Here is a 24,699-nt window from a genome sequence, read left to right on the forward strand (position 1 = left end):
TGGCATTCCAGGGTGAGGTAGCCCACCCCTTTCAGTTTGCACAGTCTGTGATAAGTTATGTTGTCTCCAGCAGAGGTTTGATGAAGAGGTGAGCCTCTTGTCTATGCTGCAGAAAGACAGGCTTGTCTGACACTCTGGGCCCAAGTATTGAGCAGTGCAGTCACAGAGTGCTTGTCTGGGAGCTGTAGGAGTTTGGAGGTCATGTTTCTGTGAACGTTCTTTAGGAAGGGGTTGGCACCTGGAGAGAAAAACAAAGTGATGCATTAATCAACTAGAAAATGCATGAAACCTGAAAAGACTAGCTACTGACATGGCAGTATGGTTAAAAATGTATAATTGTTATTTTGCTGAACATTTATTTTGTTATACATTTTAAACTGTAGGTAATATTGGGCAACATTTCATTACAACCATAGTTAAAGTCAATTTGACTAAAACAGGCTACATAGTTGAGTATGGGTACAGAGAGAGCCTGTGTGTCTTACCATACACTTGCCCATCGTCTGCCCACTGAGGGCTTTGGTCTGGGTAGTCTGCAGGGATGCTGAGCTGGAGAGGAGGCACACTTGGCAGGTTCTTGTCATCTGGAAGAGAAAAGCAGAGAATAGCATCAGACATCAATGAACTTTATCTTAATCTTAGGGAGGATAATGTGATTTCCCCCAGCCTTAATTTCTTAACGCCCTAAACCAGGGGTCGGCAACAGGCGGCCCCGTAAGGATTTTAGTCTTGTAAAAATCAGGAATTCAGCTAGAAATTAGTTTAATTTAGGAAATCTGTTCCCACAAATAAAAAAGAGAGACGTGATCGTGTCTCAATGCACCCGTGGCTGGATCTAGTTGCCAACCTCTGCCCTAAACTCACCTAGTTTACAGATTAGATGCACCGTGCCATTGTTACTGCAGAATGAGGGGTCCAGGTTAACCAGGAACTTGGCGTTGAGGCGGGCCACCTCCCCCTGCAGGATGTTGGGGATGGTCTGGCGGTCATCCTCCTCGTGTTTCCTCTTCCGGGCCACGATGGTGGGGCCTCTGTGGAGTGGAGTGGAGTGGGAGAAAATAGAGATGGGTGTCAGATGACGGCCTGATCCCACTGCTACTGTACTCTTTCACACACTTTCTAAATGCACTGTAGGGAAATGAGGATGGTCTTGTATCAATGATAGAGACGTGGACAGATCTAAAGCAGGTTCGCGCCAAATTTTTCCACCCTATAGGGTTTCTGGACATGGAGTGGTTAGGGTAAACTCACGTGATTGGAGGCCCGTGGATGGCTGTCATGGCTGGGGCAAAGGTACGGTACAGGGAATGGTTGAAAACAGGAGAGCGGATGTTTGCCATGACGGCATCCAAGAGGGGCTGGCACAGGTACTGCTGCTTGGTGCAGGGCACAGGTGGAGGGGGTGGTGTCGGCTAGAACAAGTTTAGAATAAAGTCTTATTAATAAGCTAAATAGGGAAACATTTAGTTAAATAGTTGCTAGGGTTTTAGGTTCTTTACAACTAATGATTCACTTTCAATGGGTAACCTTTATGAACTCACAACAGAAAGACATTTTGAGAGCCAAAGAGCAATATAACAGCACAAAGATTTTCACCATGACTGAAAAACGGGGTCTCACGCTTACCACAGCCATATCATTCTTCAGTTTCTCCAGTGCTATTTCACACTTCTGTAAGGTCCTGAGAGGACACCTGCAAGTCAGGGAGAGGAGATACGTTCTATAACCATTGTTAAGACCAACATGGATGCGCACTGACACACTCATAAGCAACACACTTGTATTATTTTACCTTGTGCTGGGGTCAGTGAGAATGTTCAGCAGGCTCTTCATCTTACTCAGGTCCTTTTTCCTATCTGTTGGGAACACAAACTCCCTTTAGTGAGTGGGAACAGCCGAGAGTGGACATAAAAGTAAGAAAGAGCATGGCATGAGTGTATACCTTCGTTTTTGTCTATCTTGTTGATCATCCTGCGCAGCGGCTCGATGTATTTGGAAAGCTGTTTGAGTTTCTCCATGTACTGTTGGTCCTCCAGTTGAGAGGCCCCGACTGGACTTATCACTGAACTGGGGTTCCCTACACATCACCAAACAACCACATGGGACAACAATCAGAATACTCATATACAGGTGAAGTCCGAAGTTAACATACACCGTAGCTAAATACATTTAAACTCAGTTTCACAATTCCTGACATTTAATCCTAGTAAAAATTCCCTGTCTTCAGTCAGGATAACCACTTTATTTTAAGAATGTGAAATGTCAGAATAATAGCAGAGAAAATGTGTTTTTTTCAGCTTTCATCACATTCCCAGTGGGTCAGAAGTTTACATACACTCAATTAGTATTTGGTAGCATTGCCTTTAAAATTGTTTAACTTGGGTAAAATGTTTTGAGTAGCCTTCCACAAGCTTCCCACAATAAGTTGGGTGAGTTTTGGCCCATTCCTCCTGACAGAGCTGGTGTAACTCAGTCAGGTTTGTAGGCCTCCTTGCTCGCACAAGCCTTTTCAGTTCTGCCCACAAATTTTCTCTAGGATCGAGGTCAGTGCTTTCTGATGGCCACTCCATGACTTTGTTGTCCTTAAGTCATTTTGCCACAACTTTGGAAGTATACTTGGGGTCATTGTCCGTTTGGAAGACCCATTTGCGACCAAGCTTTAACTTCCTGACTGATGTCTTCAGATGTTGCTTCAATATAGCCACATCATTTCCCCTACTCATGATGCCATCTATTTTGTGAATTAAACCAGTCCCTCCTGCAGCAAAGCACCCCCACAACATGATGCTGCTACCCCCGTGCTTCACGATTGGGATGGTGTTCTTCGGCTTGCAAGCCTCCCCCTTTTTCCTCCAAACATAACGATGGTCATTATGGCCAAACAGTTCCATTTTTGTTTCATCAGACCAGAGGACATTTCTCCAAAAAGTACGATCTTTGTCCCCATGTGCAGTTGCAAACCGTTGTCTGGCTTTTTTATGGCGGTTTTGGAGCAGTGGCTTCTTCCTTGCTGAGCGGCCTTTCAGGTTATGTCGATATAGGACTCGTTTTACTGTGCATATACTGTGGATATAGATACTTTGCCGTTGTTCTGAGATTGATTTGCACTTTTCGCACCAAAGTATGTTAATCTCTAGGAGATGGAACGCGTCTCCTTACTGAGCGGTATGACAGCTGCGTGTTCCCATGGTGTTTATACTCGCGTACTATTGTTTGTACAGATTAACGTGGTACCTTCAGGCGTTTGGAAATTGCTCCCAAGGATTAACCAGGTCTACATTTTTTTTATTTATTCTCCCATGATGTCAAGCATAGAGGCACTGAGTTTGAAGGTAGGCCTTGAAATACATCGACAGGTACACTTCCAATTGACTCAAATTATGTCAATTAGCCTATCAGAAGCTTCTAAAGCCATGACATCATTTTCTGGAATATTCCAAGCTGTTTAAAGGCACAGTCAACTTAGTGTATGTAAACTTCTGACCCACTGGATTTGTGATACAGTGAAATAATCTGTCTAAACAATTGTTGGAAAAATGACTTGTGTCATGCACAAAGTAGATGTCCTAACCGACTTGCCAAAACTATAGTTTGTTAAAAAGAAATTTGTGGAGTGGTTAAAAAACGAGTTTTAATGACTCCAACATAAGTGTATGTAAACTTCCGACTTCAACTGTACATTCAATATGTGTATACATATACAGGGACACTGAGAATGGGTTTGATTGGGCTTCCAATATTTGGCATAACAGGCAAATGGGAAACTAAAGAAGCTCCATACAAATCAACATCTTACATAAAGATAATTAAGAATGTCAACTTTAGTAAGGAAAACAATCATAGGTGAGTTATGAGGTTTACGGGCTTAGAACCGCACTTCTGCTCCAGTGAGGAGCTGGGACAGTACCTGGAGTGTTGAGAGGTCCTGGGGAGGGGACACCATAGTTCTGCGGGGTGCGTGCGGTGGCTGGGCTATGTGAGGGCTGGGGGGACGGGCTAGGCTGGAAGCCCCCCGGCGACGGTGTGGGACCAGAACTGCTGTGAAGAAACACAATACAGGGTCATAGTTGACACCAGAGAATTTCATTTCAAGACTACACCTGAAATAAAACTTTCAAATGCCATATTCCAGTCAATAAGAGAGTGAGCATGCCAACTTTGCTCACCTGACTGAGTTTGGCTGGGAGGATGGGGGCTGTGGCGATGGCTGTGGCTGGGGAGGGGGGGGCATGGACTGGGGTGTCTGCACCTGTACCGGCGAGGGCGATGACATCATCTGGTGCTGCTGCACCTTTGGAGGAGGTGAAAAGAAAAGGGAGCTCACATCAGAGGAACCCAAGCAACTGTTCAGCTGGTTGGAAGCTGCATCACATTACCATCCAACCTTAATAGCAGGGGGAAAAACCTGCTTCAAGCCATTACGCCGATCAGGGCCTGAGTGCCTACTGAGGAAGATGGGAAGAAAATATAATTGAGTGTCTTATTGGTACTTACCAAACACAACAATGAATACTGGCCAGATGCCCTAATACTTCGCAAAATAATACACTATATTTCCAACAAAAATCTATAGGCTTACTAGAGCTGGGCAATATGGACAAAAATACATATTGCGATAAATTGACCAGTTGTTTGCGATATTGATAAATCATTACAAAATTATTATTTTGTGGGGAGGTGCTAGAGTTGGCGATATGTACAAAAAGTCATTGTGATAAATGTAACTATTTTGCTGGATAATAATAAATACAACTATTAAAAAAAAGATGTCATGGACAATTACTTTACATTAGCGGTAGGACTCTAGACAAATTTCTTCCAGTACCCAGTAAGACAATAGATGGTAGCTTATGATTAAAAAAATAAGCTATTTCATCTAACATATCCAGGGAATGCATGATTGTTATTTTGATATGCAACCTGTCAAAATAGAATCCAGCCTAGGATTAGCCTATCAGATTTAATTTGGCCTCTTTGTGCACATCGGACTACAGGCCAAATATGATATTGTTGCCATGTAGACTAATTAATGAATCTATCAGTAAATGTAGGCTAATGATCTACAAAAACTTTCCAGCGCTCGACCTAGGCTACTTGATGTAGGCCTATTCACTGCAAATTGCGCGCTCCACTCTTCTGGCGCATCGAAACCATACTAGGCTTACAGCCTACTCCAGTTATAAAGTGGTGCCATGAACTCAGTATTAAGATGTGAGGAATAAATGATATACTCACAGAAAGCTGTGACACTCCTCTCTGGAACTGGAACAGTAGTTGCTTTGAAAACGGTATTTTTCCCGCAATTGCATTTTGAGAAACGGTCATATACTTGTGCTTCTCAGAATGCATCTCTCCCTCCTCCGTGCACACAGTGGGGAGAGGGAGTGGCTCGCTCACAGCAGCAAACAGCAAAACAGGGACAGGCAGATACTTTCATAGCAGATAATGCATAGGCTATTACTGTGGGAAAAAATTGTTTCAGAGCCATCTACAGAAACGTTGTGTAGCAAAATCACAAAAAATTACAGAGGTACACAAAATGCTTCAGTGAGAGGAAGGCAATGTCGGTGTCGGTAATTTTGGGCTTATTGTCCCAGCTCTAAGGCCTACCCTTCATGGGTTCCAAATCAGAACCTGCTTGTAGAAGGTACAACTCTCTTTTCATGAATCAACTACATACTGAGCATGAGAACAGACATTCACTATCAGATCTAATTCCAATGGTCTGTGTGAGGAGCAGGAGAGGTGGTTTGGGTAAAGTGGGGAGGAGATTAGAGGGCTACACTGAAGGGTAAGAGTTGGCATAAGAAAGCACACCAGAGGGACATGGTTTTAGGAGAGGTGGTCACCATAGAGGTCAGGGTCAGAGTACTGCCTGGTCACTCTACCCTGGCGTAAATACCTGTGGTAACTGCTGTCCTCCCACGGCAGCAGAGTTTGGAGGTATGGCGGGGTTCGAGGCAGCGCGGGGCAACCGGGGCGGAATTTGCATCCCAAGGCGGGGCATCATCATCTTGGAGGAGGACAGAGGGGACAACAGACATGTCACAAGCAAAACAAGAAATGCAATGCATCAGCGGAGATGAGGCGCATGCATGCACAACGCATTTGCACACGCATATGCAAGCAAGCTCCCAGGAACAACACTTGTAAGGTACACAAGAACAAACATATACACGCACACACACTCATTGACACACATCACACAGTAACAGTTAGTCATATCTTTAACCCTGGTGTGAGACACACAGCCAGGCAGTGTTACCATGACAACAGTGATGAGGCCTTCCACAGCCAGTGGGAACATGCTCCCTCTTTATTCACAAGGCCAAACTATGCAGTGTGTTTGACAATTATTTAAATTGATTAGTGAAGTACAGAAGGTAAACATCTGTCAAATGGCTACAAATAACAGATCATTATTTTTGGTAATCTAGTATAACTAGCTTTAAGTATTTTAAATGACCGCCAATGGTGGAACCCCATTGTTCCCCCCAGTAAGAGGTTTGGCAGTGATTTCCCAACCGTGTCTATTGGTCAATTGGATGAGATGGTGGGGGTCCTTCAATAATTGATGATGCCATGTCTTTGCATCTAAGAGTAGCGCTAGTAGATGTAGCAGCTGAGTTAAAGGATATATTTGGTTTGCAGGACAGAGTAGGCATGCAGTTATAGCATTCATTGCACGAACAGCACACATGCATGATGGGGGAACAAGACATTCTAAAGTAGGTCTGAGGTATAATAAAGAGACATCCTCTGGGAGAGAAAAGTTCATTTCTCTCAGCAGCCCACCCATGGGTTTCATTCTGAGAAACCTTCAATAGGGAGAATTAGCGTTGGGGTGAAGGGGTCTCCATTAATTCTAGTTTGGTAGAGAAAGAAGGGATGGGGAAGTGTCCTGTGGAAATTAATCCTAGCTCTATCACTCCTTTGCCGGGAAGCGATAAGATCAGTACCAAGCCTATCAGGAAATTCTCAAAAAGCACCATACAGTGCCTTCAGAAAGTAATCATGCCCTTTATTCAACATTTTGTTGCATTACAAGCCTGAATTCTAAATAGATTAAATATATTACTCTACACACAATAATGACAGAGTGAAAACATGTTTAGACATTTTAGCAAATGTATTGAGCATTTTAAACCTACATATCTAATTTACATAAATAAGTATTCACACCTGAGTCAATACTTTGTATAAGCAGCTTTGGCAGAGATTACAATGTAAAAATGTAACTCAGACACTCAGGAACATTGATCCACCATCTAAAGTGTAATGAATAAATGTACCATGCTCAAAGGATATTCAATGTATTTTATATTTTTACCCAATTACCAATAGGTTCCCTTCTTTGTGAGGCATTGGGAAACCTCCCTGGCCTTTGTGGTTGAATCAGTGTTTGAAATTCACTGCTCGACTACCCCACACATACAGATAATTGTATGTGTGGGGTAGAGATGAGGTAGTCATTCAAAAATCATGTTAAAGAATATTATTGCACAGAGTGAGTCCATGCAACTTATTATGTGACTTGTTAAGCAAATTATTACTCTTGAACGTATTTAGGCTGGCCATAACAAAGGGGTTCTATACTTATTGACTCAAGACATTTCAGCTTTTAATTTTCTATTAATTTGTAAAAATGTCAATAAACATAATTCCAGTTTGACATTATGGGGTATTGCGTGTAGGTCAGTGATAAAAATATAAATTTATTCCATTTTAAATTCAAGCCATTCCAAAATAAAATGTGGAAAACACAAGGGTTGTGAATCTTTTGAAGGCACTGTACATGCAAATGACAACCAACTAAATTGATTCCCTGGGTTACGTAGATTCATCATTCTGTTCAAACCAAAGAACCCCTGAGCCATTAAGCAGAAAATTTGCCATTATATGAATCAATGCAAACTTAAGTCTCTCTAGCTAATGCTATGTGATATAACAACCACTACTACCTTCTGGCTATGGCAGCAGCTTAAGTATGGCAACAGGCAACACAGAAAACTAAATATGGTCAAAACAGTACTGCCATAACCAAGCAAAAAGGCAGTAACTGCTCATTTCGTCAAAAATGTGTTAATGTCATTTTTACTACATTAAATGCTTAATAATGTGGACAAATATCCTGCCTCTATTGTATTGTGTTTTGGAGAAAAGAATGGGGGTCACGTTAGCAGTAACTGCATAAAGTTACTGTGAGACCAAGGTAAATAAAAGCCATTTTTCTCAGTTCCACACTATGAGCAGTTAATGCCTTTTTGCTTGGTAGGGAAGCGTAGAGTTTGCGACCCAAAATTCAATCAACCCTGTCGTCACTCCAAACGGGTAAATCTGAAAGCATGCACTCACTCCAGGCCAGGCTCAGTGGCAGTCAATAAGTCCCACCACACCAGCTTGCAGTGCTCTTACCTGGCCAGGTACAGCTGCCGCTAGCTGGGCCTGAGCCGCCGCCTGTTGGGCTTGCTGCGCTGCCTGCTGGGCCTGCTGTTGCTGTTGCTGCTGCTGCTGCTGCAATGCTCTAGCCTGGCCACACACATACAAAGAACACACGGCACACACACACACACACATAGGGAAGCAAGCAAGCAGAGGGGTGTGTAAACAAGTTACTGGAATATGTGTGTTATCCCAGATACTTTAGATTATGAATTTAGAGTGGACAACAAAGAGTCACCACTATTCTACAGAGATTTAACTAAACTTTAAGTTAATATTTTTCAATAACACCACCTCTGCTTTACCTGCAAGGCTTGGATCTTGAGCTGCTGCTGTTGCTGCTGCTGCTGCTGACTGAGCGAGCTGATGGGCACATGCTGTGTGGGGGCCATCTGCCCAGCCAGAGACTGGGGCACCATGCCCTGCTGCTGCTGGGAGTGGGGGGGCAGCTGGGTCGGCTGGGGCTGAGACTGAACCTGTTGCTGCTGTTGTTGCTGGACCATGTGCTGGATGGACTGTGCATGCTGCTGTTGGAGTTGTAACTGAATCTGCTGTTGCTGGTGCCTTGATGGGTGCATCTGAAGACAGATGGGGGAGGGTGTGTAAATACTTAAGATGCAGATTATTTTAAACCCAAAAAATATTTTGTTGTCATGTCATACTTGTTTACCAAAAGATAAACCAATTCAACTGCCTTCTTGCATGTCTCTGTTTGCTTTTAATTGTACATCTAGGCAGGCTATTATGGCAGGGCTTTTAAGCTTATACCTGGTTCTGTTGTTGCTGGTTTTGGGCCTGCTGCTGCTGCTGGTTTTGGTGCTGCTGTTGGAGCTGTTGGTTCTGATGGTGTTGCTGCTGTAATTGTTGCAGCTTCATCTGCTGCTGGACCTGAAACTGCTGCTGTTGTATGGCTGTCTGTTGTTGCATTGCTGTCTGCTGCTGCTGCTGCTGCATGGCTGTCTGTTGCTGTTGCTGCTGTGCCTGGAACTGCTGGAACTGGATGGACTGTTGCTGGGCCTGCTGCTGGGCCTGCTGCTGGGCAATCTGCTGCATCTGCATCTGCCCTGGACCTCCTACTACAGGGAGGATGTGGACAAAACAGACATCCTCCAGCTGAAAACTTGGGGAAAGCCCTGGAGGAAAAGCCCTACACCTGAGCACACAGAAATAAGAGTCTGGAGCAGTGCATGTAAGCCGAGTTGGGCAGTTGGACACCCTGTTCATCTCACAGAGCGCTCCACGTCTTTTCCCACGCTCCAGTCAAACTGTGCCCGCTCAGCTCCCACTCATCTCCGCTCACATGCTCTGAGCCTCACGGAGGACACAGAAATATGAGTTTGGCGGTCCCTGATACAAAATCAAAATGTCATGGTAAGCTATTGATCCAATTGTTTCTGTGTGCTAACAGACAGAATTCAAATAAGTAAGGGATAATCAACGAGGCGTTCTATGGAAAATATTGAATGATGTGGAAGGTGTGTTCCTCATTTCAAAGTTGCATCGTACTGCAGCACCACTTGCAGGATGCCTCGGTATGGTACAGCATGTTACAGTGCATGACGTCATAGTATTTTACTGTCAGCCATTGTTGCCGCTAATGCCCTTAATGCTTGTTGAAGCCACCAGAGGGCATCTTTGAGGGCGTCTTCATGAAGCTTGTTGGCGCTTGCTTTCTTTCCTAAATAATCCTACAGAGGTCCATGCAGGCCAGACATTTTGATTGCTATACCCTATCTGAAAGAGCATAACAAGTTAATTTTGTTGACATGAAGCAACCATAGCCTCAGCTACTATAGCACAGAGAAATGCATGCTATTCTGTACTTTTTAAATAAATTGTCTTATGTTTTTTTTAATGACCTTAAACAAAATATTGATGGATTACTTTGTGATTGTGTATATTAAATGTATTTATAGACTGGCAGCTATTGGTAGGCTACTTGTTGAGTCCTGGATATTCTACTGTTAATATGCATAGCGCACAGCAGACCTTCATGGCACTTTGATGAAATGCTCAGTAAGTTGTCTTTTATGATATTTATCTTAATGTAGGCCTACTACTTGAGTGTAAAATACACATATTTCAGTAAATTCAGGGACAGGTGGGTTTAAGGTTTTTAATTAAATAAAGTTATTGAAATGACATGGAGCTGTAAGCCTAAGAGTCCTGTTTACTGTAGCTGTTTTTTGCGTAACTTACTTATTGGCATAAAGGCCAACTTCAATATACAGTACATCAATCAATCATTCCTGCATGTCATCACACAGCATACAAGTCATCCATGTACTTAAATAAGGGACCCTTGAATATTTAAACAATTAATAAACCGCAACATGTGGCTAAAGCGATTGAATTCACGATCGCATTTGACTGTTTTTAATATTGGCTATACTAGAGACTAAAACATTTTTAACTATATGGGATTGATTATAATTTGGTTGTAAAGTATTATTGTATTTGATGTGCTGTTTATACTGTTAGAAATGTAGCTTAATTAAATGGATTAATATTATGGTGTTTCTATTCCAAGAAAAACAAAAATGCATTTTACATTAGCTTATGTAGGCCTCAGGGTTTCCTTTAGGACCATATGGCGCTGTACGACCAGTCGAGAGTAGGTCTAGGCTACTAAGTGACTGGAAGAGAAGAGCAAAATAATCCTAACATTTCAACAGCCCAATTGTAGGCTAACTAATATCCAAACGGAGATATGATTGATTTATCAAGACCAGTCCCCATGCATGTCTAAAAGCAGCGTGAAACGGTGCGGAAATAGTTGACCACACGTGGGTAGGCTATTGCTTCAAATCCTATTATAACAGTTGGATGACTTTGGGTGTGTCAGTATGCAACAATTTGTTGCTTTCAATTGCATTAGCCTACTTTATTCCACTATTTCTCTCATTCAGTGATTTATTCCCATAGTAATTTGTTATGGATCCATCCAGATGTGGTTAGAAAACAGTGCATGTGGTGGGCTATGCAAAGAGATGGGTGAAGTGACATGCCTCGCAAACATCCATTCATATATTTAAAGTCCCTAAACTCGGCAAGAGTATTGTCCTGCTGATAGCCCATCAAGGGTGGATGCCTTCTTATGTATTCAAATGTATTGGAAATGCTGCTAAACCATTTACACCTGGCCCACAGCGTTATTACGTACAGTACAGTGCACTTTCACACCATTCTCCACCTGACTCTCTACCAATGCCACCAGAATATTATTTCTATTGTTGTTATCTATTCGGTAACATTCCACAAGTAAATGTAATAAATATAACACCTATATTTAATAGCTCTGGTTTTCGCCATCAACTTGTTAATTTAGCAGACATCACTTGCGTATATTCAGTAAACACATAGTTTAAGAATATAAGACCATTTTCATTTCTATTAGAATAAAAACCGTACAGTGTAACAGTTTTAGTAAGTAATAAGCTACGGTCCAGTTACAGCTTTTTCTGACAAAGTAGAAACAAAAAACCTGTTTTTTTTTGTATGCGCGCGTGGGACAGAGGAAGAGCAATTCTTACACTATTGTTCTGAATTCAAACACTCTTCATCATCCTCATCAATCAGCTCATTCAAATTAAATTGTAATACATTTTGTCACTTCCGTTCAACAACTCCAAATCGCTTTTGCATGTGCTCCAAAGGGATAACATGATATAGGTTCATTAAATAATCCAAAGGAAAATGTGATAATGTATTAGCCTAATGGATATACAGTACACCTACTCATTCAAGTTGTATTTTCACTATTTTCTACATTATAGAATAATAGTGAAGGCATCAAAACTATGAAATAACACATATGTATTCATGTAGTAACCAAAAAAAAGTGTTAAATCAAAATAGATTTTAGATTCTTCAAAGTAGTCACAAAGTTGATGACAGCTTTGCACTCTTGGAATTCTCTCAACCAGCCATCCCCTCTGAAGCTATTCTTCTGGGATATAAGAGTACAGTGAGATACCCTATGGGTTGGACGATACTTTTCTCGTCAATCATCTTGAAAAAAATGTATTCTTACAAATTGAAAATCAACCAAAGTCTGCCTTTAAATGCTTTATCTAAATGTTGAAAGTGCGTGGGCAACGGAGAGAAACAAAATAGTGCAGTTTGAGGCCATGTGGCGGAGAGTGATACAGGCGCTGGAGATGTGGATGTGAGCAGGTGGGTCTGGGCAAGTGTGATATAGTTGTCGTTTTTATATGTGCCAAGGCTATATGACTGCACCATCAACTTGTTTATTTAGCAGACATTACTTGCTGCTTATATTCAGTCAGGGACCAAAAAGCATAATCAGCACTCTATCTCCCACTTGCGGTGGTCTGGAGCAATGAAGCAGTGGCGCAGGGTAACGTACTAAACCACAAATTACCTTTAAATCCGGCGGCATAATCTCGAAAGTTAATTGAGGAACCACTGTTACCTTCCACGGGGTTGAATTATTTTCCAGAGAACGCAAAGAGCCCCGAGTTGATTATCCCTTTTATACCATGGCTATAATTTAAAGTGGAACTCGCAGCATTTTAGCAACACAAAATCTTGTTAAAATCTGTTCATATACACCCCTGGGAAGAATATTACATTTTCAGACAAGCGAGAATTTAGATATATTCATTTTCATAAATCCATATAATGTTTGGGAACAAAGTATAGCATTTGTGAAAATTATATAGCAATATAGAGTGGTAAAGCGGCCGTGCGTTTGGGCAATTAATAGACACTGCAGAAAATAAAACCTAAAAAACATCTGACTAAGCAAACTGGTGCACTATAGCCAATCTGAGATACAGTAGGCCTATATGCAAATAACCCATTTGCCAAACGGGCCCAATATATTTCACTTTGAAATGGACTGTGTTTACAGGCAGTATCAACAGCTACACAACATACACCTGAATAGATTTCCCAGTCCTATTGATCAAACAACCATGAAAAAAATAGGCTCTCTCCCTCAGTTGCCTATGCACATCAACAAGATCAACAACTAATGCTAGCCAGAGCGAGATTAGCTCAAATCTAGAGGGAACATTAGATAAACCCTCTCAAACGTTTTCAGCTAGTTGGCCGTAAATTTCACAGATAAACGATTTGGAATAGTAGCGTGGAATAGTCGCCTGCTCGTCCTGCAGCTTGACTGCCAATGCATGCTTGTCCCAACCCACATTTTGACTACTGATTGGGAACTTGCCAGCCCACCCATTTGATCGATGCCAAATACATTTGGTTGACAACTAAGAGATATGCCTACTGTTGTGACGACCCTCCCACTCTGTCTGCCGAATTCTTTCTCTTTACTTTTTATTTTCCTTAATAGGATGTCGGTGGGCAGAGCCGGGAGGGTCGTCAGCGAAATGGGACACACCTGGGCTCGGGTGTGTCCCAGGATAAATGCACCTCTTTCCCATTCATTGAAGAGTCTCTCTCCATGCAGACACAGATTTTGGTTGTGGCATTTTTGTGGCTGTTTGCGTTGGCACCTTTCAACAACCCTCATTATCACGTATGCAAGAAACCACTCACTTACACTACTGACTACACACACCATTGTTAATTATATTTAGTTTACTTTAGTTATATAAATATATTTTGTTATTCCCCATCTCCACATTGTCTCCTTGTTTGTTACGTGCTTTGAGCCAGTTCGTGACAAGTGGGGGCTTGTCCGGGATTTCATAAGGTTGGTTCCTAGACATTTTGGTGTATAGCACTTTGTTGCATTATGAAGGACTAATACTATTGTAATTTGGCTTACTAGTATGTGTGTTGTGTTTGGGAGAAAAATGAGTTAATGTTAAACTCTGTAGGTGCTTAATTTGCATCTTTTGTTACATCTTGTTTTAGTTGTAATGTTTGGTGCCCAGTACTGGTTGCCTTTGTTTGGTTTGTCAACTTGCCACTGCAGTGGATAGTTCGTTGTGTGCTGCATTGGAGAAAGTACATTGGTTTGTTCGCCCCCCCCCCCACCCCTCTGTTAGGCTTAGCGACGTGTTTCACTTTGGAATACGTTGGGCATGGTTATTTTGTTTTGTGTGGTATCTGTGGACTGAACAATAGTCTCGGGGGCACATCCGTGGCTTGGGTGAATCTGCCAGTGTGCTGGGTGGTTTATTTCCTTGCCAGCGGGCTACAGTGCGTAATTACCAATCCCCACGAAGACTAGGGTTGAGTTACTGTAGATTTTGGGGAAGCTCCATATATATCTCCTCTCTCTTCTGTGGTACCCAGTGTGATTGTCATCTGGTTGTGGTCTGGTGTGCTCAGCAGAGGGGAAGAGCGAGATCTTTTAATTTTTTTATTTTGTGTTGACTATGGCGTCTTAGGTAGACGAGTTCATTCTCTTTCCATCAGAGGAACTGTTAGAATTATGTACTAAAGAACAGCTGTTGAAAGTTGCTGAACACTACAAGGTTGAAATTTGTGATAAATGTCAAATTATATTAGGTTGATATTGAAGGCCAATCTGATGGAGTGGTATTCTTGAAGTTACCACTGGGGCAGCCTCTGCTGAGGACTCGCTGTCTCCCCGTATCGTTACAATGACCGTGCCATCGGTTAGTCCGAGTACTCTTCTTTTTGAACTGCTTCGGTTACAGTTAGAACATGATCGTGAAAAGCTAGAGCATGATTGTGTAAAGTATGAAAAGGAATTGGCGTTTAAACCGGATTTGGAGCGTGCTAAATTTAAGCTGCAACAAGAGCGGTTAGAGTTGGTTAGGGAAGGAAAGCTCTCAGGGGAGAGTTTGCTCTGGGAAGGTGACCCAGATTTACCTAGGGGTCATTCCTCTTTTGGTCGTGCCCCGGACACATTTGATATTGTTGGGAACTTATGGTTGTTGCCTCAATTTAATGAAAAGGACTCTGAGACATTCTTTTCGTTGTTTGAGCGTGTTGCTGACGCTAGGAGTTGGCCTGATTCTGACCGCACTTTAATATTGCAGTGTGTGCTGACTGGTAAAGCGCAGGATGCAATATCCAGCTCTTAGTGTTGCCGACAGTGTCAGTTATGATAAGGTTAATTTACGAATTGGTTCCTGAGGCTTACAGCCAACGATTTAGAACTTTAAAAGGGGATGATACAGACTCATGTTGAGTTTGCACGAGTATTATCGCTGGTGTTCCACCTCTGCAGTTATGACTTTCCAAGGGCTGTGTGATCTGATTGTTATAGCAATTAAAGGACACAATCACTGATCGTATAGCCACGTACATTAATGAACGAAAAGTAAAGACTGTTGCTGAAGCTGCGGTTTTGGCGAACGAGTATGTTTTGACTCACAAGTGTATTTGCAGAGCCACGTATTTGGAGAGAGTGGGAGCGTTCAGAGCGATTTGGGCCTCGCTCACCGAGATACTTTGGTTCACGAGCAGAGTTTCATTCAACTAGGAGCCTGACTCCCGTGGTAAAGCTGACTTTGGTCAAGAGTATCACTACTGTCAAGGTTCAGGTCATTGGAAAAACGAATGTCCGGTTCTCAGGGCTAGGGGTAAATTCAGTACATGTGCTTACGTTAAATCTAAGCCTACGGCGTTAGCTGCGCCTGTTCCACATCAGTTCATTCCTGACACCTCGTCTCATGCCCAGGGGCATGTGAAAGTCCATATTGACCCAGACTATTTACATTTCATTACGGAGGGGTTTGTCTGTCAGGAAGTAAGAATCTAGTGCTAGTGAAGATCCTGAGACACAGGTGCCTCTGAATTGTTTGTGTTGGAATCTGTGTTACCCTTCTCTGCTGAGACTGATTCGGGGAATAGTGTTCTAATTAGGGGAATAGGTTTGAACACTGTCAGTTCCATTGCACTAACTGATGTTGGATTGTGGACTGGTTAAAGGTGAGGTTGTTGTGGGGGTTTGTTCTTCGTTGCCTATTGAGGGTATCAACGTTATCCTCAGGAATAAGTTGGCTGGTGAGCGTGTATGGCCTAGTGGTTTCCACTAAGCCGTCATTTGTAGGGATTCCTGATGAGAGTGCACAGAGTTTCCCAGAGCCCAGAGGTGTTCTTTGCGTATGCAGTGACTCGTTCTATTAGCCGTGGCGACCTGGTCACTGCGCCGGCTAACGAGAATACCACAAAGTCTGTCACTGCTTTCCCTGTTATCCAGTTCTGTATCCCGCTCCGATCTAATGAATGCGCAACGGGATTGACCCCACATTAGAAGAGTTGCGTGACCAAATTGTGCCTGTGGAACAGTTGGGAGATGTCGCCCATGGCTATTTTCTCCAATGGTATTTATTTTATTTTTGGGTGTGAGGAGAACCTACAATCGCATATTAAGACATTTCTTTTGGCCTAGTTTAAAGAGGGATGTTTAGGCGTTCATCAAAACTGGTCACACCTGTCAATTAACTGGTAAACCTAATCAAGCCGGTAACACTGTTTCCTATTCCTGTACTCAGCCAAGCTTTTGAGTATCTGATTATTGACATTTGGTCCTCTGCCTCGTTCTAAAAAGGGTAGTAGTTACCTGTTCACTGTAATGTCAGACCACTAGGTTTCCTGCTGCCCATCCTCTCAGGTGTATCACGACTAAGTCTGTGTTAAAAGCTTTGACTCAGTTTCTCTCACTGTTTGGAATCACTAAGGTCATTCATAGAGAACAATGATCTAATTTCACCTCCAATCTGTTTGGTCAGGTTCTCCAACAGCTCCATATTAACCTCTTGCGACGAGCAATCCCGTATCCGGGAGCGTAATCATAGCCTCAAACGCATTAGCATAACGCAGCGGACATAAATACCCCTAGAAACTTTTCCTATTCATGAAAATCGTAAATGAAATTAAATAAATATATTCAAACACAAGTTTAGCCTTTTGTTAACAACACTGTCATCTCAGATTTTCAAAATATGCGTTACAGCCAACGCTAGACAAGCATTTGTGTAAGTTTATCATGGCATAATGCTATGCTAGGCTCTGCTGGCAGCAGCCAACATTTTCACGAAAATAAGAAAAGCAACCAAATTAAATCATTTACCTTTGAAGAACTTCAGATGCTTTCACTCAGGAGACTCCCAGTTAGATAGCAAATGTTCCTTTTTTCCAAAAATATTATTTTTGTAGGCGAAATAGCTCCCGTTTCTTCATCATGCTTGGCTGAGAAATCGACCTAGAAAATGCTACAACTCTAACGCCAAACTTTTTTCAAAATTTGCTCCATAATATCGACAGAAACATGGCAAACGTTGTTTAGGATCCATCCTCAAGATGTTTTTAACATATATATATTCGATAATATATCCGTCAAGGCAATTGGTTTCTCATAAGAAGCGATTGGAAAAATGGCTACCTCAGTATTTTAAGCAAGATTTTCTGCGGGAGACACCATGTGACCACATGCTATACATGGTCCCTTACAGCCATTCTTCAATGGAAAAGCCTAAAAAGACGTCACAATGCTGTAGACACCTTGGGGACTATGTGGAAAACGTAAGCTCATTCACAGCCATATAAGGAGTCATTGGCATGAGGCGGTTTAAAAAAATGCGGCACTTCCTGGTTGGATTTTTATCTGGGTTTCGCCTGTAACATCAGTTCTGTGGCACTCACAGACAATATCTTTGCAGTTTTGGAAACGTCAGTGTTTTCTTTCCAAAGCTGTCAATTATATGCATAGTCAAGCATCTTTTCGTGACAAAATATCTTGTTTAAAACGGGAACGTTTTTCATCCAAAACTTTTAATAGCGCCACCTAGTCGCAAGAAGTTAAACACAATTTGTCTAACGCCTATCACACGCAAAGTCAAGGAGCACTGGAACGTTTCCATCAAACACTTAAGTCTTTGTTGAGAGCTTATTGTACGGAGATGGATAAGGATTGGGAGGGGTTGCCTTGGTTACTGTTAGCCGCTAGGTAGGTTTCAGAGGAGAGCACGGGTTTCAGTCCAAATGACCTTGTGTTTGGACATAAGGTGCGTGGATTTCTATCTGTTCTCCAGTCCCTGTTTATTGTATGTGTGCGATTTCCGGTGACACCTGTACACCGCTAGTGAAATGGCTAAAGAGAAGCTGTCATCTTCACAGGAGAGGATGATGGGCATATTTGATCGGCGAAATGAGCCTCGTCACTTTAGTCCAGGTGACCAGGTTCTTGCTCTGCTGCCAATTGTTGGTTCTCCTTTTCAAGCCAAGTTTCAAGGTCCATATACGGTGGTGCGCCAGTACACTGAGCAAAACTATCTAGTTGCCACTCCAGAATGGAGAAAAGCACACCAACTGTGCCATGTAAAATTGTTAAAACTATTATGCACGTTCCTCTGAGACTGAACAGTGGGAGTCAACAGGACGGTAAAACCTGTTATTTTGGCCGATACCGTTATTTCCCTGGGTTCTTGTCATGCTAGGTTGGTGCACGAGGAGGAAGATGTTCCTGGTCCTGACGTTTGTAGATTGAAAAATTCAGAGACACTGGATATTTTAGACAGCCTTCTCGCTCATCTACCTGTTGATGGGCAGAAAGAGATGGTTGGTCTGATTCTGAGATTTCCATGTTTGTTTTCTGATACACCTACCCATACAAACTTAATAGAACATGATATTGACATTGGAGATGCTGACCCCATTAGTCAGCGGTTCTATAGAGTTTATTTAGAGAAACTGTGTTGTCTGGATGCTGAGGTCAGGTACATGCTGGAGAGTACGAAGGCAGAGCCTTTCTCCAGTTGGGCTTCTCCCTGTATCTTGGTCAGTAAACCGGATGGGACAAACAGATTTTGTACGGACTACCGGAAGGTAAAGTGTCACTAAACCAGATTAATTTCCTCTTCCTCAGATCGAGGACTGTGTTAATCAAGTCGGCGCAGCTAAGTTTGTGAGCAAATTTGACCTGTTAAAGGGATATTGGCAGGTGCCACTGACAAGTAGGGCACGTGAAATCTCTGTCTTTATTACAACCTCTGGTCTGTACTCGTATTCAGTTATGAGTTTCGGCCTGCGTAATGCACCTGCCACTTTCCAGCGACTTATGAACAGGGTTGTCTCCGGTCTGGCCGGGTGTGCTCTTTATCTGGATGATATACAGTGATATATACAGATACTTGGGAGGAACATCTGTCCCGTATTCAAGCCTTGTTCAAACTCCAGGTCGCCTCACGATCAATCTGGCTAAATGTGAGTTTGCTCAGGCGACCGTTACATACCTTGGAAAGGTGGTTGGGCAGGGTGAAGTGCGTCCTGTTTGGGCTAAAGTGGTAGCTATTGATGCTTTTCCACCACCAACTACTAAAAAGGAATTGATGCGTTTCTTGGGAATGATTGGTTATTACTGTAGTTTTTATTGGAACTTCTCTACTGTGGTCGCTCCCTTGACAGTGTTTTATTTTGTGTCTGGTATTGTCCTGTTCTGTCGCTCCGGTCTGTTCCCTTTTGGTCTCATTTTATTTCCTCTTAAAGGTTACTTCCTGTCCAAAGGTTGCTGAGGTCTGGGGAGGACGAGGTTGGCTGGGGCAAAAAGACGCAAAGGCTGGATTAATTTGGTGTGTGACTGGTATGGTGTTCCGGGGTCTTTGTTGGACCCCGGTTTTATTGGGGGGGAACAACCCTCCCACTGTCTGCCGAATTCTCTTTGCTTTCGTTTTCCTTAATAGGATGTCGGTGGGCGGAGCCAGGAGGGTCGTCAGCGAAATGGGACACCTGGGCTCAGGTGTGTCCCAGGAAAAATGCACCTCTTCCCAATCCATTGAGACTCTCGCCATGCAGACACAGATTTTGGCTGTGGCATTTTTGTGTCTGTTTTTGGTGTTTACACCTTTCAACACCCCTCATTATCACATTTATGCACACAACCACTCACACTACTGATTACTGATTACACACACCATTGTTAATTATATTTAGGTTACTTTACTTAAATACATATATTTTGTTGTTCCCTATCTCCACGTTGTCTCCTTGTTTGTTACGTGCTTTGAGCCGGTTCGTGACACTGTGGATAAGTCGTTCTAAGTTCAGCTTAAATAGCTAGCAAAGCGATTCACATTTCTTGCTAGCTAACCAAATGTCACCTGCATCTCTAGCTGTACCTACCCAAAAACAATGAGTCAGTCACTCACCCACTCCTCCAATTACATGACATCCTCCTAGAAACTAGCTAATGTTAGGCTTTGTGATTTTTAGCTAGCTACAAAAATAAATATGCTAGCCCAGGGGTGTCAAACTCCATCAGCGAACAGGCCATATTGAAAAAACAATGAATTTGCGGGCTAGACATAGCTTCTTTGTATTTTTTTACGTGCACCTTCGACCCAAACTGGCCAAAATATGGCCCTTTATAATGTCCACTTATGTACATAGGATGCCGTATATAGCATTTTGACTTATTTAAACAAAAGAAATAGTATTTGTCCAGCTTTGCTGCTATGTCTGCAGGTGTTCATAATGTTGTGACCCTAATCAAAAAGTATTTAATTACTCCAAATAACAACCTATCTATAGGTTGTTGCAACATTTAAACTTAACATGGATTTCAATTTTTTTGTACTGCATGAATCCCCGGTGCGGTTGAAGGCAGCATTGCTGTATGGTGCACTTAAAATGTATTGTAGTTGTGTAGCCAGCCTAGGCGACTGCTTAATATGTTGCTGTAATAGGCCTGCATATTTCTCCTTTGCATGGTGTTTTGTTGCAGGTTTAGTTGTCATTCATTGTCCAGCTTTAAAAACCAAAACCAGACTGCAACATTTTAGCAGCCTAGCTAGGACTGTGTCATGTGTCTGTCTGTAGTTTCCCTGCGCTGTGGGCTCTAAATGGGACACACGAAAGCAGCGCAGTTGAAGTGATGCAAGCACATTAGCCTGTAGTTTCATAAAGTAGATGACTTAACTGTTGACTCCTTTATACTAGCTTGTGTGCCCTAGTCGGCCCACGGGCTTTGTTTGTTACACATGTGAGCTAACCTATTATCCACCATATGACTGACTTGTGATCATTGCCCTTGCTAGTGTGATTGTAGTTACATTTGTCCATTTCTGTTCAAAATATTGAGTCATTGAAACAAACGGTGAGCCCCGATTGTATGGAGGCAGCAAACAATGTACCAGGCCATCTGATTTACAACCTGATAGCAATATTTTTTGGACTACCAAGTATTGGTGAATTATATTAATCATGTATTGAACTGCATCCATCTATTCGGTCAACAATGCCTTACCTTATGTCATGGAATTTTTTGTCAAATATAACCTATTTTTAAAACCTCTTAAAGTTGGTTTTGAAGCATAAACTGGGAATTTTATTGACTATGATTGTTTGTCTCATATCTGCAAAGTATATAGTTAAAATGCTGTCAGTTCCACTTTAACACATTTGCCGAAAGAAATGTTAATTTGCAGGTAGAAATGTGTTCAACATCCACTGAAGTAGCTAGCAAGTTTACTAAATAGCTACAGTAGTTGCCTTGCCAACCAAACATACTTGCTAGTTTAGCTAATCAAACCATCAGTCCTAGCCTGCTATTATGAACATCTAATTCAATATTACCAATGTTTTAAATTAAAAACTTTTGCTTTCAAAAGCAGCTTGAACATGTGAATTCTACCGTACGTTATAGTGATAATGCAGGCTCTAGAATGCCCTTCAAGCCAATCAGAAACGAGTATTCAACAACACCATGGTATAAACATGAAATAAAGTGAGAAAATTAAATAGCTTCAGAGATACTCACTCGATTGAGGATTTCCAGCCACTCCTGCCATGGCATGCTGACTCATTTGCATCTGCCCCATTCCACCCATGGGCGCACCAGGTGGCCGAGGCCCCATACCGATGCCCCCTGGAACCCCTGGAACACCTGGGAGATTTGTCAGGGCATTCATGGGATCTGGAAGAGGGGAGGCAATGTGTACATTTACACATGTGCAGTGGCATATGTAGATATTCTTCTGAAAGTATTTTAGTAACGGAGAACATGTTTTGCAAAATAATAACACACCAGGACCACCTCCTTGCGCCTTTTTATCTGCAAAACAAAAAAAGTCCATTACGTGACTTGACAGATTAGCCGTCTCGAAAAATATGAATGTGAGCTAGACATACATAGTAGATAGAAAAAGTATGTGGGGTACGTACGAATGTCTCTGAAATGAATGATCAACCTTGCTACCAGGGACAAGTATTCTTCCTGTTCAGAAGTAAACAATAACACACTTAGATGAGAGATGGCCATTATTTACCAATAATTCCAGTTACTCATATACAATGTTAGAGTTTGATGATCCATGATGAGGTTACTAGGTGTGTGTAAATTAAACCGTTCACTCACTCTAGATTTGGCTTTGACATAGACATGGTTCTCCATATCATTGCTGGACTTCGTGTGTGCAGTCCCAGCCTTTCTCATCGCCTCTTCACTGAAAGAGAAGAAGCGATTCAGATAGATTGCCTGCTGTATTTTGCTAGCACACATGTCAATGATATTCGTTACATTCCTGGCAGATAAAGTGCATTTTATTCCAAGTAAGGCCAAGCAGGAATGTCACTGGGGTCTGTGTTGTAGCTAACATCTTACTAACTAACATTAACTAACGTTAGCTGGCTACATAGTAGGGGAGGATCCAGGAGCATGGATTTTGTGGGGACAGTCGAGTGTTAAAAGGCTACAGAGACAAGTGGGAACAACAGGAACTTATGTTATGAGTGTGGGGATTTACTGCCGCTACCTAAGCTGCAGGAGACAGTCTTCTGTTTTTAGCTGTGAGGAATGGAAGAGGAAAAAGAGGAAGGTGTTCAAGAGAATGAGGAAAGCAGAGGTTGAATTTGATGAAGATGGCAATAGAAAAGGAGATAGGGGGTGAAGAAGACTGGTGCCAAGTCGAGTGCTGGAGGTGAAATGGAAGTGAGTGATGGCGAGTTAAGTGAAGTAGAAGGTGTGGTGTAGTAGTCGGAGCCCGAGGTCTGCATCGATGGACATGAAAACGAATGATTTGGTCCAGTAGGAGTGAGATTTGTCCTTTTGGTGGATCCATTTGTGGTTTCAGGTTGGGTGGGAAATGATTTGAATCAGTGATGGTAACACATAGTGGGCGTTTCTTCCAACCAGAGAGAGCAGGCACTACGCTTCACGCAACTATACTATTACAGGTGTCAAACGTATGGGCACGTGGCAGCAGTGTGTAGAAGGTTAGTTCCTAGGTGTGAGAAGTGTGCAGAAAATCATGATACAAAGGAATGTGTAGTATTGGGAAAATAATTTGTATGTGCTAATTGTAGGAGTGGACATGGTGCCGGAGATCAGAAGTGTCTGGTGCAAGAGAGGCGGGTTGAGGTTACCAGGGTTAGAGTAGTGCAGAGGGTGTCGTATGCTGAGGCAGTGAAAGATGTAGAGGAAGATGGATCCAGGGTGAGGGATACTGAGACAATCCCTGCTAATTAATAGTAGATCTGTGCCAGCACAGAGGGATAGGTCAATGAGTGAAATGCTTCAGTAAGCTTGGATTCTTAGCGTTCATAGCTATGGTTACCAACTGTACAGCAGAGAAGTATGTGTGAATACGAGATTTGACTTCAGGAGAGTTACAGGGTGTGTTGAGGTCCTGTCCTCGCAGGCCATTGTCCTGGGGTAGGGCCAGATAGGGTTAAATCGTGTAATAGGGTGGTGGGTTTTAATGAGTGTAGGTTCTCACCCCCCCCATTTTGTGCATCAAATTATAATGGATTTATATCGCAATCTATTTGGTGGGGGTAATGCAACATAAATTGGATGCCAACCGCCGATAAACCTCTCCGAAGAAGTTACATAGCAAGCGAAGCAAAGACAGCGAAGACTATAGTAACTAGCTAGTTTAACTAACCATTAGCTGAAAGCCCAAATAGCTAAACGTCTAAACACTCTAATTAGCTAGGTCTTTATGGCAAATACGGACAAATGTAGCTAACTACATCAACCCCGATTAAGCTTGGTTTACGGCCTCATAACAAGCATGTTTCATAGCTAGCTGGCTAGTAACCAGAGGAGCCGCCAATGGGCTGATCCATAAAGCCAACTAGCGGCTGCCCCGGCTAGCTGCTAACTCGTTAGCGCTGACTGAAGTTGTGTTGAGCTAGCTAGCCACTGTAGTGATAATAGCGGAGTAACTAAAATATCACAACGTTTACAAACAATATTAATAAAACATAATTGTCTCACATTTGTGCAACAACTTTCTGTCGGAATGCAGGGCTTCTCCAGTCGCTATCTGGTCCTGGGACCTCCATTGCAGAGTTTTCTTCTTTGTGTAAATTTCCGGGAGACTAGACGCTGTGTTGCGTATT

The 24,699-nt window shown here is 42.5% G+C and overlaps 1 protein-coding gene across 5 annotated transcripts; it reads right to left on the minus strand.

Moving 5' to 3' along the window:
- Positions 1 to 13: 13 nt before the first annotated feature.
- On the minus strand, positions 14 to 24,699 carry LOC115122070 (mediator of RNA polymerase II transcription subunit 15-like). Of its 5 annotated transcripts, none has more exons than XM_029651263.2 (18): positions 24,575 to 24,699; positions 22,712 to 22,799; positions 22,519 to 22,570; positions 22,382 to 22,408; positions 22,115 to 22,270; positions 9,211 to 9,518; positions 8,748 to 9,020; positions 8,416 to 8,529; positions 5,903 to 6,013; positions 4,167 to 4,291; positions 3,908 to 4,035; positions 1,943 to 2,077; positions 1,793 to 1,856; positions 1,627 to 1,693; positions 1,252 to 1,412; positions 865 to 1,031; positions 486 to 584; positions 14 to 238 (listed from the first exon to the last, which is right to left on the minus strand). In XM_029651263.2, exons 1-18 carry the CDS (start codon positions 24,640 to 24,642, stop codon positions 102 to 104), a joined length of 2,280 nt encoding a protein of 759 aa, XP_029507123.1. In that variant the 5' UTR covers positions 24,643 to 24,699; the 3' UTR covers positions 14 to 101. The 5 variants fall into 5 exon arrangements, with proteins under 5 accessions (XP_029507123.1, XP_029507113.1, XP_029507108.1 ...); XM_029651253.2 differs by having other exon boundaries at positions 3,908 to 4,038; positions 9,211 to 9,515; positions 24,575 to 24,696; XM_029651248.2 differs by having other exon boundaries at positions 3,908 to 4,038; positions 24,575 to 24,695.

Source organism: Oncorhynchus nerka, linkage group LG4 (assembly GCF_034236695.1).
Source record: "Oncorhynchus nerka isolate Pitt River linkage group LG4, Oner_Uvic_2.0, whole genome shotgun sequence".
In the NCBI taxonomy this organism is placed as follows: domain Eukaryota; kingdom Metazoa; phylum Chordata; class Actinopteri; order Salmoniformes; family Salmonidae; genus Oncorhynchus; species Oncorhynchus nerka.

What these genes read in the sequence shown, in the direction of transcription:
- LOC115122070 (XM_029651248.2), bottom strand. Translation starts at nt 24,642, where the DNA reads ATGGAGGTCCCAGGACCAGATAGCGACTGGAGAAGCCCTGCATTCCGA. An exon ending in TCAAGATCCAAGCCTTGCAG is followed by an intron (nt 8,530 to 8,747) that starts GTAAAGCAGAGG and finishes GTGTGTGGCCAG; the next exon opens with GCTAGAGCATTGCAGCAGCA. An exon ending in GAGGACAGCAGTTACCACAG is followed by an intron (nt 4,292 to 5,902) that starts GTATTTACGCCA and finishes CCTCCTCCAAAG; the next exon opens with GTGCAGCAGCACCAGATGAT.